Here is a 16,799-nt window from a genome sequence, read left to right as displayed (position 1 = left end):
TTTTCCCACAGGACAAAGACTCGCCGATTTGGGTTCCTGAAAGATTGGTGCGCCATGTACAGGAGCCAATGGAAGATGCCAAGCAACAAATGGATATTGCTAACTCTGTTGGTAATGTTTCACATTGGAATGGGTGAAAAAGATCTTTGGGGAATTATTTCTGCTTTCCCTCTTCCTTTACCTGTGTCCACCATTGCCACCATTTTTCTATGACTTCAGGGGAACTGTAAAAAATTGCAGCTATTCTCAAAATTTTCCAATACTTTTTAGGTTAGTGTCAAGGTAAATTGTTCAATGGGACCACGATTCCCATTTGGGCTCACTCCTGTTTGTGTAACTACTCCATTTTTTTGGCTTGTTTCTAATAGTTCTTTAGTTAATGATAGTCTAGGTTGTTTTATTGATACCTGTTTTCTAACTTTCTGCTGGAATGCTTCTATGCACTCTTGGGCAGTAGCAATGCGACTGCCTATAGCAGTTCCTTGGCCAATACGAGTGAATGTAAATTCCCTTCCAGTTTTGCTGAAACGAGAAAAGAGAGACTTTGGAATTTTTGCTCTTATTGCTGTAATTGTGGCCTCTGTGGCCGCGGCAGGTACAGCTGCTGCCGCTTTGGCGACATCTATAAATACTGCAGCCACTATGAATGCTCTATTCTCACATGTGGCTACTGCCATGGCTCAGCAAGCTCAAATAAATGGACAAGTTAAAGCTGGCATATTAATGGTAAATCAAAGAGTAGACCTGTTACAAGAACAGGTTGACATTCTGGGGCAAATGGCCATGGTACCATGTATTCATAAATTATCTGGATTATGTATAACGTATGTGCAGTATCAAAATTTCTCCCATGCAGGCAATTTGTCTCGTCAATTAAGCAAGATGCTTCTAGGAACTTGGAGCCGTGAATTTGAACACGCCATGATTGAGCTTCGAGCATCTATCGTTGCAATTAATTCTACCCGCGTAGAAGTCGCCACAGTACAACAATGGATGGACTTGATACGTGGAACATTGGGTTTCTTAAAAGATTGGGGTGGCATGGCATTCTGGGCATTTTTGCTGGTGGTAGCATGCTGTTTCCTGGTTGGATATATCAGGCGAACTTGACAACGCACACTGCATCAACAGCGCATATTGGTGCAAGCTATGGCAGCCCTTGATGTTGGCTCATCTCCTCAGGTTTGGCTCAATATGCTGGATCGGTAGTCAAAGACGGGTAAGATCGTCCCCGGGATCATATCAACCTAAGACAGGGAAACAATCAGCTATTGTTCTCCCAAAGACGGGTAAGAATGATCCTTGAGGGTCGACAACCTAAGACAGGCACGATCCCGAGCCTTATTTTTAATAAAACAAAAAGGGGGAGATGTCGGGGCCCATTCGGCTGGACCGAGATGGCACCCAGGCTTGTTGCCAGCGTGGACTCAAGATGGCGCCTAGGCTTGCAGCCAAGTCACGAGGCTCACGAGGCTGGCGGTGCCCTGAGCCTGCTCAGTGAGCCCTATCAGGCGCCCTACCGATGATCAGTGACGCAGCGCCTCGTGCTACCACCAGCCCGCCTATGAGAGGGTTAGAAATGCACATGCCCTAGCTGTGGGAAGCTTGGGGTTGGTGGAGTGAAGAGGGAGGGGTTATGAGACTGATATATATTTGCCTGTTGTGCGCATTGGCGGCGGCGGCAGCAGCAGCAGCAGCAGCAGCATTATTATTATTGAGAAGGAGCATTAAAAGAGGAAGTAGCTTCATCAACAGAGTCGGCGTTCATTTGTTTCTTCCTTAGGCTCTGCTGGTCAGAGCCTTAGGGATGCGATAGTCTACCTAAGCCGCAGAGCCTGGCCTTGAATTTGTGATCTTAATGCCTTAACTTCCTGGATAGCTAGGATGGTAGGCATGGACCACTGTACCCTCCAAAAAAATCCCCCCAAAAGAGAACAACATTATAGAAAGTTTTGAAAGTAGAAAAAACCCCACTTTCCTTACATACCAGCTATTTTTACTTTTGTTTATAGCCTCCTAGTAATTTTGACCCGTGTTATTTTACATAATTGTAACTCTAGTTATACATATTTTCATTTTTTTCTTTGCAGTACTGGGGATGAAACCCAGGGGTATTCTACCTCCAAGCCACACCCAAGCTCTATTTTTTATTCTTTATTTTAAAACAGGGTCTCACTGAGTTGCAAAGGGCCTCACTAAGTAGCTGAGGCTGGCTGCAAACCACATTCCTCCTGTCTTGGCCTCCCAAATGCTAGGATTACAAGCGTACACCACCATGCCCGGCTTCATCTTTTTCTTAATAAACATATAAGCATTTCCTCATTTTATAGTCCTCAGAGTTAAGATTTTAATGGCTTCCCACTATTTCATTCAGTTTTATCATGTCTTACTAGTTGATTTCCTAATTATTTTAATGCCCTTTACACTAAGAATTTATGAAAACTCTGTATAGCTCTGTGTGTGTGTGTGTGTGTGTCTGTGTGTGTGTGTGTGTGTGTGTGTGTGTGTGTGTGTGTGTGTTGCTGGGGATGGAACCCAGGGGCATTCAATATCTGAGTGACACCCCCAGCACTATTTTTTATTATTTAATTGGAAACAGGGCCTCTCTGAATTACAAAGGGCTTAAGTAGCTGAGGCTGTCTTTGAATCGAGATCCTCCTATCTCAGCCTGCAAATGCTGGGATTACAAGCCTGGGCTACCTCGCCCAGCTTCTGTATAGCTATTCTAAGGCACTTCCTCATAAGCTGAATGGCAATTATTCTTAGAGGGGTTTGGTTTCTGCCTGACAACACATAAGGAAATCAGTGGAGAGGAGGCATTAGACACTTACATTCACAGCCATCATATCGTTTTCAAAGGCTTCACGTAGCTTCTTCATAATCTCCACTTCAGCATTGGCACAGGCTTCAACTGTGCCCTTCACAGTGATGGTTCGTTCAGGGTTGTATATGCTCAAATCCTGCAAACTGGCAAGTGGGAAAAACAGAGAAATTTCATTTTTTCTCTAGAAAAAATAAAATTCCAGAACAATCACAAATAATTTTTGATACAGAAGAAAAATGCACTCTCAAATCTTAGAGTTGACTTAGACTAGATCCAGTGGAAAATGTCTGAACATAGGTATCTGTGGTTTTTGACGACAATGGAAATAATCATCCATATTATTATAATCTCACTTACGTCCCATATGACTATACTCCCATTTTAGGGAAGAGCAGATGAATGAGTTGGGCACATTAAAATGCTCGACTTATTTATTTATTTATTTATTTATTTATTTATTTATTTATTTATTTTGGGGATGCTGGGGATGGAACCTGGGGGCATTCTACCTTCGAGTATTTTATTCTCAGTCCTATTTTTTATTCTTTAGTTTTTGGAACAGAGTCTCACTGAGTTGCAGAGGACCTAAGTAGCTGGGGCTGCCTGCAAACTCATGATTCGTCTGTCTCAGCCTCCCAAATGTTGGGATTACAAGTGTGTGCCACCATGCCCAGCCTCAACTCACTTTTTACTGGGTATAACTTATTTGAATAGGTAGCTTACGATGAGATTGTTATCTTGGTCCCTGTCTCATGTTCAATTTTCTTCAAATTTCTGCCTTCTTTGCCAATCAGTCTTCCAACCAAGCCATTGTGGGCCAAGATTTTCAGAGGAATCTCTTCAGCTCTAAAAGAGACAAACAGAAAGTTAACACTGCAGATGGACACAATTGTTGCCTCTCAAGAGCCAATACCCTGCTTTTTTCTTTTATTAAAGAATAAAAAATAGGGCTGAGAATAAAAAAACTCGAAGGTAAAATGCCCCCAAGGTTCCATCCCCAGCACCCCCAAAATAAATAAATAATTCTGACATTTTGTTCAGATACCAAGTGGCCACAGGCTTTGGGAGAGCCCAAGTCTCTCACCAACACTAGTCCAGAAATTTTGATTAAAACAAGCTAAACCATGATAATTCTACTCCTTTGTAGTTGATTGATTCAAAGTATGTTCATGAGGCAGATCTGGCCAATGAGGTAAGATCCAACAATCCCATTTCTGGGACTGAACGCAGGAATTTAAAGGACTATTTGCTAACCCATATTCATAGCAGTACCATTCACAATAGCTAAGAGATTGAAGCAACCCAAAATATTATCAACAAATGAATGGATAAACAAATGTGGTGTACATATACAACAGAACACTATTCAGATTAAAAAGGAAGGAAATTTTGTTACATGCTACAACAGGAATGAAACTGGAGGGTATTATGCTAAATGAAATAAGCCACAAAAGTCATATACTATGTAATTTCACTTGTACAGAGTATCTCAAGTTTTCAAATTCTAAAAGCATGCCATAGAATGATGATTATCTGGGTTGGGAGGATAAGAATAGGGGGAATTGTTCAATGGGTACAGAATTTCAGATCTGCAAGTGAAAAAGTCCTAGAGATATAATTCACAGCACTGGGAATAAATCTATTTAATACTATTGAACTGTGTGCTTAAAAATGGTTAAGATGGTAGATATTTTTTAAATGGTGCATTGTAATCATACACCATTATGAGATACAGGATGGTAGAGGCATACATGAACACATCACACGTTTAGCCCTTCCCTAATTCCTACCCCTACTTCCCTCACCCCTTTCTCAAGTTAGGCTTAGTGATTGACTTTGTTCTTTTTTTATTTTTTTGAGATGATGTCTTGTGCCAACTTGCCCAGCCTAGTCTTAAACTCAAGGGCTCCACCTCTTCCTCAGCTTCCCCAGTACTGTTAATCTATAGGTTCAAGCTACTGCTCTAGCTAAAATGATAAATTTTATGTTATGTTTTTGACACTTTTTTTTTAGTTTTTTGTTAAATTATTTGGATGTGCCGAGTCTTAAAAGCTTGACTATCCTATGTTCTGCTACAAATGGACCTTGAGAGCTTGTTTGGAGGTTCTAGCAGGGGAGCACAGCTACTTGTATACTCTTGACTGAAGTCCGGTCCTCCTCTATTCAGGGAAGGTCATCTTTAACCGAGCGCGCAGCTTTAGGAAGGACGCACGTGGAGTGGTGAGGGAGGAAGGGGACACCCGCCTAGCCAGCCAGATCAGCCAAATCAACCCTGATGATTAATGGGGTAACAGATGTCACAGCCAGAGTCTCACTAAGTTGCTAAGGCTGCTCTTGAACCTGCAAATCTCCTGTCTCGGTCTCCCAAGTACTGTGATTACAGGCATGCATCACCGTGCCCAGCTTTTGCTACATTTTAATAAACATTTTTCTCAAAGGGCACAAGGAAAGGATTTTCTCTCTTAATTTTGGAGTATTTTTCTGTAGGGACAGAGGTGTAAAATCACTGCAGCCCACCTACCATCACCACAGGAGTGAGATGTGAGAGGTAAGTAAAGTGAAAATACCCTCTGAGTTCATGAGTCAACCAACCTTAGAGTCATTCTAACTAGGGTCATTTCTTACTACTTAAGCCATTTGTCTTTTCTTCAAACCAAAAGCATCTAACAGATGCATTTTTTTTTTTTTTGCAATACTGGAGATTAAACCTGGGGGCATTCTATCTCTAAGCTATACCTCTAGCCCTACTTTTTTTTTATTCTCTCTCTCTTTCTTTTTGCAGTACTGTGGATGGAACCCAGGGGAATACTACCTCTGAGTGACAACCCCAGCCGTAATTTTTTATTCTTTATTTTTGAAACAGGGTCTCACTGAGTTGCAAGGGGCCTCACTAAGTAGCTGAGGTTGTCCGTGAACTGTGATCCTCTGGTCTCTGCCTCCCGAATGCTGAGATTACAAGCGTGTGCCACCTCACCCGGCCCTATTTTTTTATTCTTTATTTTGAAACAGAGTCTCACTAAAGTTAGCAGAGGGCCTCACTAAGTAGCTGAGGCTGGCTGTGAACCTGTGATCCTCCTAGTATTGTAATCCACATACTAGGATTAGAAACGTGTCACCCGCCTGGTTTAAGAGATGCATTATTACTACCCACAAGAGGTTGCTTTCAGAGGGCAGAGATTTTTGTTAGCTTTGTTCATTGCTGAAACATAGAACAGTGCTAGGCTCCAATGCAGGTACTCAAAAAATGTTTTGTAAATGAATAAAAAGAAAGTTTAGCATCTCTGTTCTTCATCTTTTACCTCAGACTCAGTCCCCTCAGGGCTTTGTCTTATACACAGGAAGGCCTTTTCTGGAAACTTCAAATCTCTTTGTGTCCCCCTAAAGCCTTGATTAGGGCTTCCTGTTACACACAGTCATAGGGCTCTGCAGTTACCCACTACAGCACCTCTCAAATTTATATGTAATTATCTATTGGTGTAATCTTTTGTGTGTGTGTAAATGTGGTACTGAGCATTAAATCAGGAGTGTTCTACCTCTGAGCTATATACATCTAGTCCTTTTTATTTTTTGTTTTGAAACAGGGTCTTGCTAGGTTGCAGACAGTCTCGTTACATTTCTGGGGCTGTCCTTTAATCTGTGATCCCCGTTTCAGCCTCTCAAGTGTTCTCAGATTGAAGGTGCGTGCCACCAAGATGTCTACTTATAATCATTTTTTTAAAGTGAGGGTTGGTCCCACTGGATTGTGAGCTCTATCAAAGCAAGGACTAGACCTTGCTCACAGCTATCACTTTAAAATCAAGCCCAGTGCTTAGCACAGAACAGGTACTTAAACTGATTTCAGCTGGGCATGCTGTTGCACGTTTGTAATCCCCACACTCGGGAGGCGGAGACAGGAGGATCGCACAGGTCGAAGCCAACTGTGCTGGCTTAAGAGACCCTGTTTCTAAATAAAAAAGTATAAAAATAGGTCTGGGAGTGTATCCTGGAGGTAGAAGAGTTTCCAGGAACCCCAGTACCACAAAAAAAAAAAAAAAAAAAAAAAAAAACAACCTGATTTCAGCCAGGTGTGGTGGTACACACTTGTAATCCTAGTACTTGGGAAGCTAAGACTGGAGGATTGCAGGTTCACGGCCAGCCTCAGGTACTTAGTGAGGCCCTCTGACACTCTTTCAAAATAAAAAATAAAAATAGGGCTGAGGAAGCCAGGCGTGGTGGCACATGCTTGTAATCCCAGCACTTGGGAGGCTGAGACCGTAGGATCGCAGTTCACGGAAAGCCTCAGCTACTTAGTGAGGCCCTCTGCAACTCAGTGAGACCCCGTTTCAAAATAAAGAATAAAAATAGGGCAGGGGGTGTAGCTCAGAGGTAGAATACCCCTGGGTTCAATCCCTAGTACTGAAAGAAAAAAAAAAAGATTTCAAAGATATCCAAACTCTTATCTTGGCTCTAAATGAAAACTTAAGAAGCACCAATTTATAAATCAGTCTTTTTGGCTATTTAGAAATTTGTGACTTGCTTGCACAAAGTAAATTGTGCAAGAAAGAGCAAAGTTTACATTTGTGAATTGCTTGGTTAAAGGGCCAAGGAAAGTATTATTTATAAAATTCTCAGTGATTTGAATGAAAGAGGAGTTTCCTCAAATGAAGTCACGGCGTTTGGGGGATTTAAAAAGCCACAAGGCGAGAAAGCATGTGTGAGTGGGAGATGACGCCCTTGAGGAGATCTAAGTCGATCTCCTGCGCTCCTCTTTTAAAAACTGCCATCTTCTTCATGTTTAGTGTCATTTCCAATGAGCTTTATGTTCAATTCGTGCTTTATTATTTCTCTTCAAAACTGCCATTACTGCTCACAAACAGATTATGCCAAATGGATATCCTCTTTTTAAAAATTTTAAATTCTATTACTATTCATTCAAAATACAAAAATCAACTCATTTAGTAAGAACTTATGTTTGCCATTCAAATTGACATCATAGTTATACTGTACAATCCTGTGAACTTATTTTCTTTGGTAGCACTACGGATGGAACTCAGAGGCACTTTACCTCTGAGATATATTCCAGACCTATTTTATTCTTTTATCTAGAAACAGGATCTCACTAAGTTGCAGAAGGCCTCACTAAGTTGCTGAGATTAGCTTCGAAACTGCGATCCTCCTGTCTCAGCCTCCCAAATACTGGGATTACAAGCATGTGCCACCACACCCAGCTATCCTATGAACTATTCTATTTAAAAAAAAAAAAAAGTAGCAGGGGAGGGAAATGGAAGAAAAGAAGTAAGCAGAATCTAATTTTTTTTTTAAACTAGGGATTGAACTCAGGGGCATTCTACCTTTGAGCTATACTCCCAGGGTAGCTTTTAAATTTTTGTTCTTAAAACAGGATCTCACTAGGTTACTAAGGATCCTCCTATCTCAGCCTCCCAGGATTACAGGTGTGCACCACCATGCCCAGCTAATATAATCCAATTTTAAGAATGCAAATGATTGTTTGGTATGGTGACACATACTTGTAAACCCAGCACTTGACAGGCTGAGACAAGAGGGAATGTGGCCAGTCTCACCAACTTAGTAAGACCCTGTTTCCAAACAAAAAATAAAATAGGGCTGGGCGTGGTGGCACACACTTGTAATCCCAGTACTTCAGAGGCTGAGACAGGAGGATTCCAAGTTCAAGGCCAGCCTCAACTACTTAGTGCTATTCCCTGCAATTTAGGATGACCCTGTTTTAAAATAAAGAATAAGCCGGGCATGGTGGCGCACGCTTGTAATCCCAGCATTCGGGAGGCTGAGACCTGGAGGATCACGGTTCGCGGGCAGCCTCAGCTACTTAGTGAGGCCCTCTGCAACTCAGTGAGACCCGGTTTCCAAGTAAAGAATAAAAAATAGGGCAGAGGGTGTAGCTCGGAGGTCAAATGCCCCTGGGTTCCATCCCCAGACCAGAAGGAAGGAAAGAAAGAAAGAAAGAAAGAAAGAAAGGAAGGAAGGAAGGAAAGAAAGAAAGAAAGAAAGAAAGAAAGAAAGAAAGAAAGAAAAGGACTGTGGGTGTAGCTCAGAAGTAGAACGTCCCTGACGCCCCTGGGTTCAATCCCTAGTAACTAACACATGCACACACATACACGCACACATGCAGAAACTGTTTAGAAGCATGGTATTAAAAAACAAAAACAAAAACAAAAAACTTTTCCCAGAACTGCAGAGTATGGCTTTGGTGACAACATATATCTTATATGTGTATTGTCTGTATGATAGCCATCAGCCAAATACCTGGCTATTTAACTTTGCATTAGTTAAAATATTCATTTTCTTCATTGCCAGTCACTAGACACATTTCAAGTACTCAACAACAATACGCAACTAGTGGTTATATTTTACTGAACAGTACAGATATGGAGCCTTTCCATGACTGTAAGTTCTACTGGACAGCACAACTGTGTATAATCCCACCAATATTACTACCAGTGGGTGATGGGAAATGTCACGATCACCAAAATGCAAGCGAAGAAACAACCACGTAGTAAAAAGATCCATGCCCTCCTTCTTTCCTTCACTTCCCTCCCTTGTAATAGGAATTGATCCCAGAGGCATTCTGCTTCCAAGCTATACCCCAGCCCTATTTTATTTTTATTTTGAAGGAGGGTCTCCCTAGGTTGCTGAGAGTCTCACTACATTTCTGAGGGTAGCTGTGAACCTACCATTCTCCTGTCTCAGCCTCTAAGTACCACTAGCTGTTACGGACGTACGCCACCACTCCCAGCTCTAAGGAACACATTTCTTACTCTCACACACAACCCTCCCCGTCCCCTTTACAGAGTATCAGACTAGAGCTTTTAGCATATTGTACTCAGTGTTGAGTGATCTGGGCATTGCATGCAGACTTACAGTTTGGTCTCGTTGGCCTCCTTTTGCATGATTTCAAGAATCATGCGGCAGGCTTCAGACGTGCCCTCTGGGGTGGCGTGGATGGTGACGGGCTTCTCTGCGGCCCCCGAGTTCTCCTTTCTATGGATGTCAACCCTGCAGGAAAAGATGCAGGCACTGTAAGCACAAGGTCACCCGGGACAGGACCCAGTCCCAAGAAAGCATCGCGCCAGCCAACATACAGCAAGGACAGATAGACAAGGAAGGGCCTTCAGCATGTCTGCAACCGATGCCACTCCCCACGCAGGAGGCAAGCAGTGCAGGCGTCTGTGCCAAAATGGGATCCTCTGCAGCTCCATTTAGAGGAGCCATTCTCACAGGAGTGCTGTGGGACAAAGGCATCAAGCCAGCTTGGTAACGAAGCCAGCTTGGTAAGTGAAGTATGTTGTGTAGTCTTTTAGCTGACTGTAGAACTGAAGAGAAAAGTGAGAAGGGTAATACTGCACGTTGGCACAGTGCCGGCCTCTGAACTGACTGCAGCTTCTAAAACAGAGGCATGCCCTCTCTCTGCCTCTCTAAGTTCTTTGTTTCCTTTTCACTGGCAGCCTGACCTCTTCCAGGCTCTTAAAACCAATGCCTCTAAAGCTTGATGTCTTTATCAGACCTCTCTGGGTAGTGGTGGCCCTACTTGTTTTTGTTGACTTTCAAAATCACATAATTGTTTGTATTCCTTTTCACTTCCGCTGTTAGAAAGCCCTGAGCCAAATCTTCGGCCTATTTCTTAAGAATGGACATATACTTTGAAAGCTAACTTTACTTTGATTAAACTTCTTTTTTTTGTTTTGTTTTTTGCTGCTGTACTGGGGATGGCACCCAGGGGTATTTTACCTCCAACCAACACCATAGCCCTATCTTTTACTCTTTATTTTGAAACAGGGTCTCTCTGAGTTTCAAAGGGCCGCACTGAGTAGTAACTGAGGCTGTCTGCAGACTGCAATCCTCCAGTCTCAGCCTCCCAAATGCTAGGAGTACAAGTGTGTGCCACCATGCCTGGCTTTTACTGGATTTTGTAAAGGTCACCTTACATGATTTTTGGAATAAGAGAAGATATAAACAAAAATCACTTTCATAGTGAGGTAAACTTGGTAGAAAATAATTCTCTTTTCTTATTCTTTATTTTGAAACAGGGTCTCACTAAATTGCAGAGAGACTCACTAAGTAGCTGAGACTGGCCAAGAACCCGGATCCTCCTGTTTCAGCCTCCCAAGTACTTGAATACAAGTGTGTGCCACCATGCCCAGAATTGTCCTTTTTTTAAAAGAAGAGAACATACAAACTTTATTACATGTCTAAGACATGAAATTATAATATAAACCCCCCAAGGGCTGATTTTTAAAATAAAAGGGACACCAGATATAAACTTCTCTATTATTTAATCATTTTCCTCCTAAGATTATATACATCCTAGGTCTCGTTCATTTTAGTACCTACACCTGGGGGTAACTAAGACATGTTTTTTTTTTGTGTGTGTGTGTGGTACTGGGGTTCCTGGAAACCCTTCTACTTCTGGGCTACACTCCCAGACCTATTTTTGTACTTTTTAAAATTTGGAAACAGGGTCTCTTAAGCCAGCGTGGCTGGCTTCGAACCTGCGCGATCCTCCTGTCTCCACCTCCCAAGCGCGGGGATTACAAGCCTGCGCCACCATGCCTGGCAACTCAAACACTTTGACCTGAATAAAATGTACTAGCACACACACATAACTAACATTGGTTGACATTTTGGTGTTTTGCAATTTAAGTGCTTTTATATCAATGATTTCTTTCAATCTACCTGATTGTGCTAATTCTCATAATACTGACAAAACAGTAATCTCTGTTTTACAGAGGAAGCATCTGATGCTCCAAGAGGTTAAATTTTTTCTCTCAAGATTATAGAGCCATTAAGTGTTAAAACTTTAACATGAGTCATTGTTTTCAAGTCCTATGCTCTGGTCTTAGGAACATAACAAAACCCAAATATTCCACAAGTCATTTTATCAACTGACTCCTATAGTTCAGTCTCTTAAAGCAGAGAGAAAAATAAACATAAGGCCAGTGTACTTGCTTTCTTCTTCTATGTGGCAATGACTCACTACTTTTATATGAGACTACCTAGGTGGTGTCAAGAACGACCACCCAGGGCAGGAGGTGAAAAGTGGGTTCTAGGATCCCACGGAGCCTCATACTTTGGCTATGTTAGAACTAGATGTACCCTTGGCTGTGAAGTCATTAGTGCCCTTTTTACCAACCTCTAGTTTTCAGGGAGTGTCTGTTATGCCATTAGCATGAAAGCTCACTTCAGCCCCTGGCTTGGCATTAGTCTGTTAGTAATTCTGTTCAAAGAAGCCACTGTCCCGCACAGAACAGCCTCCCACTGCTGATGAAAGCAATAGTGACCTGAGAGTGACTGAGACCCATCAGCACACAGGGGACCCCTTGGAAGGAAGCAAAGGAAGCCCTAGAGGCACGTACCGGGACTGGGTCTGCTTAGTGATGTTCTTTATGGTCAAGCCCTCCTTTCCGATGATGGCACCAACAAACTGGGTGGGGACCAGGATCCGCAGCGGGAAATCAATCTGTCTGGCCTGAGAAGAGCCCCCAGGGGCGTGGCCTTGCTCCTGGGAAGAGTGGTCCCCACGCTGGGCTCGCTGAGGGGGCGAAGGGGAGCTCACCTCTTCATCCGGGATGTAGGAAATCTTGAAGGAGTAGTTCTCAAACTGATGCCCACTTAGCTTCTCGATGGCTCTGGAATGCAGCAGGGGTAGGAAAGCTTTGTCAGAGAGTAACGTGGAGAAAGGCTTTCCCCAGGACGGATTTGCTCACTCTTCTTCACAAGCACCTAGGTGGGTGCCATGCCAGGCACTGAGGATACAGCGGTGAGCAAGACAGACACTATCTCGGCTCCTTCAGAGCTTGTGGTGAGCAATTATGCAAGTAAGGCCGAACCTGATCGACAATTTTGTGTTCTACATTTCTTTACCACCCAAGGCTATATATCTTTATAGATATTGGTATAAGATACCATTCTTTTTAATTATAGCACATTTATTATTAAGAATTCAGAAATACATAAAACAAAAAGTTCTAGTTCATCCTTTATCTTTCCTATCTTAAATATAAGCATAGTATTTATAAAAAAGATTTGTATTGTATATATTACTTTCTTTTGTTATTGTTGTTGTTGTACTGGGGATGGCACCCAGAGGCTTTCTACCTCTGGGCTATACTCTCAGACCTATTTTATATTTTATTTGGAAACAGGGTCTCACTAAGTTGCTGAGAGCCTCACTAAGTAGCTGGGGTTGGCTTTGAACCTGTGTGATCCTCCTGTCTCAGCCTCCCAAGTGTAGGGATTACATTGTATATATTATTTCCTAAACTTCAAAAATAGTTAATACTCAGCCAGGCATGGTGATGCACACTTGTAATCCCTGAATTTGGGAGGCTGAGACAGGAGAATTGTGGTTTGTAGATAGCCTCAGTTACTTAGTGAGATCTTCTGCAACTTAGTGAGACCTTGTTTCAAAATAAAGAATAATAAAAAAAATAAACAGGGCTAGGGTGTGGCTTGGAAGTAGAATGTACTACCTGGGTTCTATCCCCAGTACCAAAAAAAAAGTTAATACTCTAGCTGAGCTTGGTGGCGCACACCACCATTTTGGGAGGCTGGGATTGGGAGGATCTCAGGTTTGCAGCCAGCCTCAATTACTTAGGTGAGGTTCTCAGCAACTTAGTGAGACCCTGTTTCAAAATAAATAATAAACAAAAAAATAGGGCTGGAGGTGTAGCTCAGAAGTAGAATGCCCCTGGGTTCGATCCCTAGTACTGAAGAAGAAAAAAAAAAGGTAATACTCTAAACATTTTTCCTTGTTATTAAATGCTTTTAACATAATTTTAATGGCTGATTAACATTCTATTGATTTAACATAGTTTGAACCTAAGGGTTTCTACCTCTGAGTTACACCTCCAGTCCTTTTTTAAATTTTGAAACAGAATCTTGCTAAGTTACTGAGGGTCTTACTAAGTTGCAGAGTCTGTCCTCAAACCTGTGATCTTCCTGTCTCAGCCTCCCAAGTATTGAAATTACAGGTATGAACCACCACGCCTGGCATATGTCCACCCTTTTAGAATTTACACACAGTGTAACCATTAGCATCTTTGCAACTGCAATTCCACACACAGAACAAATGCCTGGAATTACAAGGCTAGATTCTGCAGATTTCTAATATTATTCTTAAATGTTGCCCAGTGGACCCTTGAAAAGGCTTCAACATTTCCCATCCCATAGCAATAACTATTTATTGGAAAGCACTTTTTCCTCAATCCTCAAAAACAGAGTACTATGTAAAAATAGTTATCAATGGAATGAAGGATAAATTATAACGCACTATTTTATTTATTTTGTTACTAGGAATAGAACCAAGAGGCTTCTACTGCTAAGCTATACCCACAGCCACTCCTTTTGTGGTACAAGGGAAAGAACCCAGGGGCATTCTACCTCTGGGCTACATCCCCAGCCTTATTTTATTTTTTATTTTGAAACAGGGCCTCACTATGTAGCTGAGGCTGCCCATGAACCTGCAATCCTCCTGTCTCACCTCCCAAGTACTGGGATTACAAGTGTGTGCTACCATGCCCAGCCACAGCCCTTTTTAACTATATTTCGAAATAGGGTCTTCTAAGTTTCTGAAGTTGGCTTTAAACCTGCAATTCTTCTGTCTCAGGTTCCCAAATATGTATTTTTAAAACTACACACGAAGCACAGTGATTTATCCATGCTTTTAGTACATTAATTCCATTCTGCTAAGTTAATGTTGAGGGTTTCTGAATTTATTGCAAAGCAGTACCTTCTGAATTTAGTAAAGGTAAGAGACTTACATATATAGATGTCCTGCTAAGAGGTAGTTGATTACAATTAGAATGGTGAGTTTTTGGCTTATATCCTGCCTACATATGTGTGTGAAAGTTAATAGTAAGTCAAACATTACCTTTTTCTTTTTGTTGTGTATGTGTGTGTACAGGAGATTGAACCCAAGGTCAGTCTACCTCTAAGCTACAGTCTATTCTATCCTTTATTTTGAAGCATGGTCTCACTAAGTTGCAGAGGACCTCACTAATGCTGGCCTTACAGCCTGTGATCCTTTGCCTATCTCAGCCTCCCAAGTACTGGGGTTACAGGTATCTGCCACAACATGTGATTGAAACATTACCTTTTTCAATGCAGGGTTAACTTTCTGAAAGCTGCTAGTGTGAAAATGGGTTTAAAATGTCTTCATATGTGTTGAAAACTTATAAAAGATGACTATCCTGGGATGGACGTATGATCAAGAGTATGTTGCATCCATAAAGGTTATCATGCAATCCACACATGATCACATGTGACTCACCCAGTTATGATGACCTGATAGGCACTTCATATACCTCCTACAAAAAAGAACTTGACTTTGTTACTGTTTTTGTTTGTTTGTTTGTTTTTGGTGGTACTGGGGTTCCTGGCAGCCCTTCTACCTCCGGGCTATACTCCCAGACCTATTTTTACATTTTTATTTGGAAACAGGGTCTCCTAAGCCAGCACGCGCGGCTGGCTTCGAACCTGCGTGATCCTCCTGTCTCTGCCTCCCAACTGCGGTGATTACAAGCGTGCGCCACCACACCCGGCTTGTTATTGTTTTTTAATTGTATTTATTTGTGTGTGTTTGGGGATGTAACCTAGGGGCTTTCTACCTCCACGCTACACTCCCAGACCTACTTTTTATTTTATTTGAAAACAGGGTCTAAGTTGCTGAGATCCTCACTAAGTAGCTGAATGAGGCTGGCTTCAAACTTGCTTGATCCTCCTGTCTCAGCCTCCCAAGTACTGGGATTACAAGCATGGTTAACTCAATCCCATGTTCATTAATAGCTAAGTCTGAAATTATCCATCACTGAGGCAATGTAGTAATGAGTCAGGACTGAAAAGAAAATGGGGACAGGATATGAGAACCCAAGCTACGTCCCACTCCCAGACAATTCACCTTGCTGATTGTTGTCACTGAGGTGGGTCTTCTTTTTTAATACACAGAAGAAAAAAGGATAGTTCAGTATACATTCAATGAGTTTGGGTAAAAGTAGGCGTGTGCATCTCCCTTATGGTACACAGAGGAAGCTCCAGGTACAAGGGACCCCAAGAAGGGTCCTGGAGCTGGTCCTTGACCATGTCAAGACATGGTTCCTTCCGACATGGTTCCTACCTTGTGTTTTTTGTTTGTTTGTTTGTTTTGAGGTACGGGAGATGGAACCCAGGGGAATCCTACCTCGAACTATACCCCCCAGCCCTATTTTTTAAGTTTTTATTTTGAAACAGCGTCTCACTGAGTTTCAAAGGACCTCACTATGTAGCTGAGGCTGTTCACAAACCATTATCCTCCTGTCTCAGCCTCCCAAATGCTGGGATTACAAGCATATGCCACCACACCTGGTCCCAACATTGGTTTTGACGCTAAGACTCAACATTCTTCAAGACAGAATCTCTGTACAATCACCAGACATCTTAGTATGAATGCTCTGGAACTCTACTGCGCATCAAAGGTGGCTGGAATATTGAAGCTGTGCCAATATGTCTGTGATGGCTCAGGTGCCATGAGGCTCCTTGGATAGGTCAATGGGGAAGACTGACCTCCACGACACAGGACTCAATGGGATTCCAAGATAAAACCAAAATATAATTGAAGAAAATAAGCCCAAGTACACTTACATTTTTGCTTCTTCTCTTGTTGCATAGGTGACATTGACAACGGCAGTTTCTGTGTCTGTATTGACTATGAAAGAAGCAAAAACTATATTATCATTTTTTAAAAATCTGTTATCTTCTAGGCTCAAGGTAGACAGAAAAACTTTAGAGAAAAATTCATGAAATACCTCATCAGTCCAAATCTACAGGTATTTGCATCTGTAAATTTATTTATACACATTCACAGTAATTTGCAATCAATTATATATAACACATTTATAATCAACTCTATATAAAACATTGAGTTCTATTTTTCACATAACAGAGTTTTATTTTTTACTTATTTTAAAAACACTTCTGCATAAAT

At 41.8% G+C, this 16,799-nt stretch overlaps 1 protein-coding gene across 4 annotated transcripts in view; it reads right to left on the bottom strand.

Moving 5' to 3' along the window:
• The window catches only part of IGF2BP2 (insulin like growth factor 2 mRNA binding protein 2), a gene marked incomplete at both ends in the record, with an annotated part of 190,872 nt that overhangs the window by 26,535 nt on the left and 147,538 nt on the right, over window positions 1-16,799 (bottom strand). For 3 of the 4 annotated variants that reach the window (XM_080696766.1, XM_080696767.1, XM_080696768.1), the window contains 5 exons: window positions 2,832-2,967; window positions 3,548-3,670; window positions 9,704-9,838; window positions 12,196-12,468; window positions 16,457-16,520. In XM_080696766.1, the coding sequence (XP_080552892.1) occupies window positions 2,832-2,967; window positions 3,548-3,670; window positions 9,704-9,838; window positions 12,196-12,468; window positions 16,457-16,520 (731 nt within the window). Of the gene's footprint in view, window positions 1-2,831; window positions 2,968-3,547; window positions 3,671-9,703; window positions 9,839-12,195; window positions 12,469-16,456; window positions 16,539-16,799 lie in introns of all 4 variants that reach the window. The other variant, XM_080696765.1, reaches the window with a different exon arrangement.

The sequence above is a fragment of the Muscardinus avellanarius genome, assembly GCF_963383645.1.
Source record: "Muscardinus avellanarius genome assembly, chromosome: 5".
Taxonomy (NCBI): domain Eukaryota; kingdom Metazoa; phylum Chordata; class Mammalia; order Rodentia; family Gliridae; genus Muscardinus; species Muscardinus avellanarius.
The sequence above is the reverse complement of the archived record's forward strand: the minus strand, read 5'-3'. Positions and strand labels throughout refer to the sequence as shown.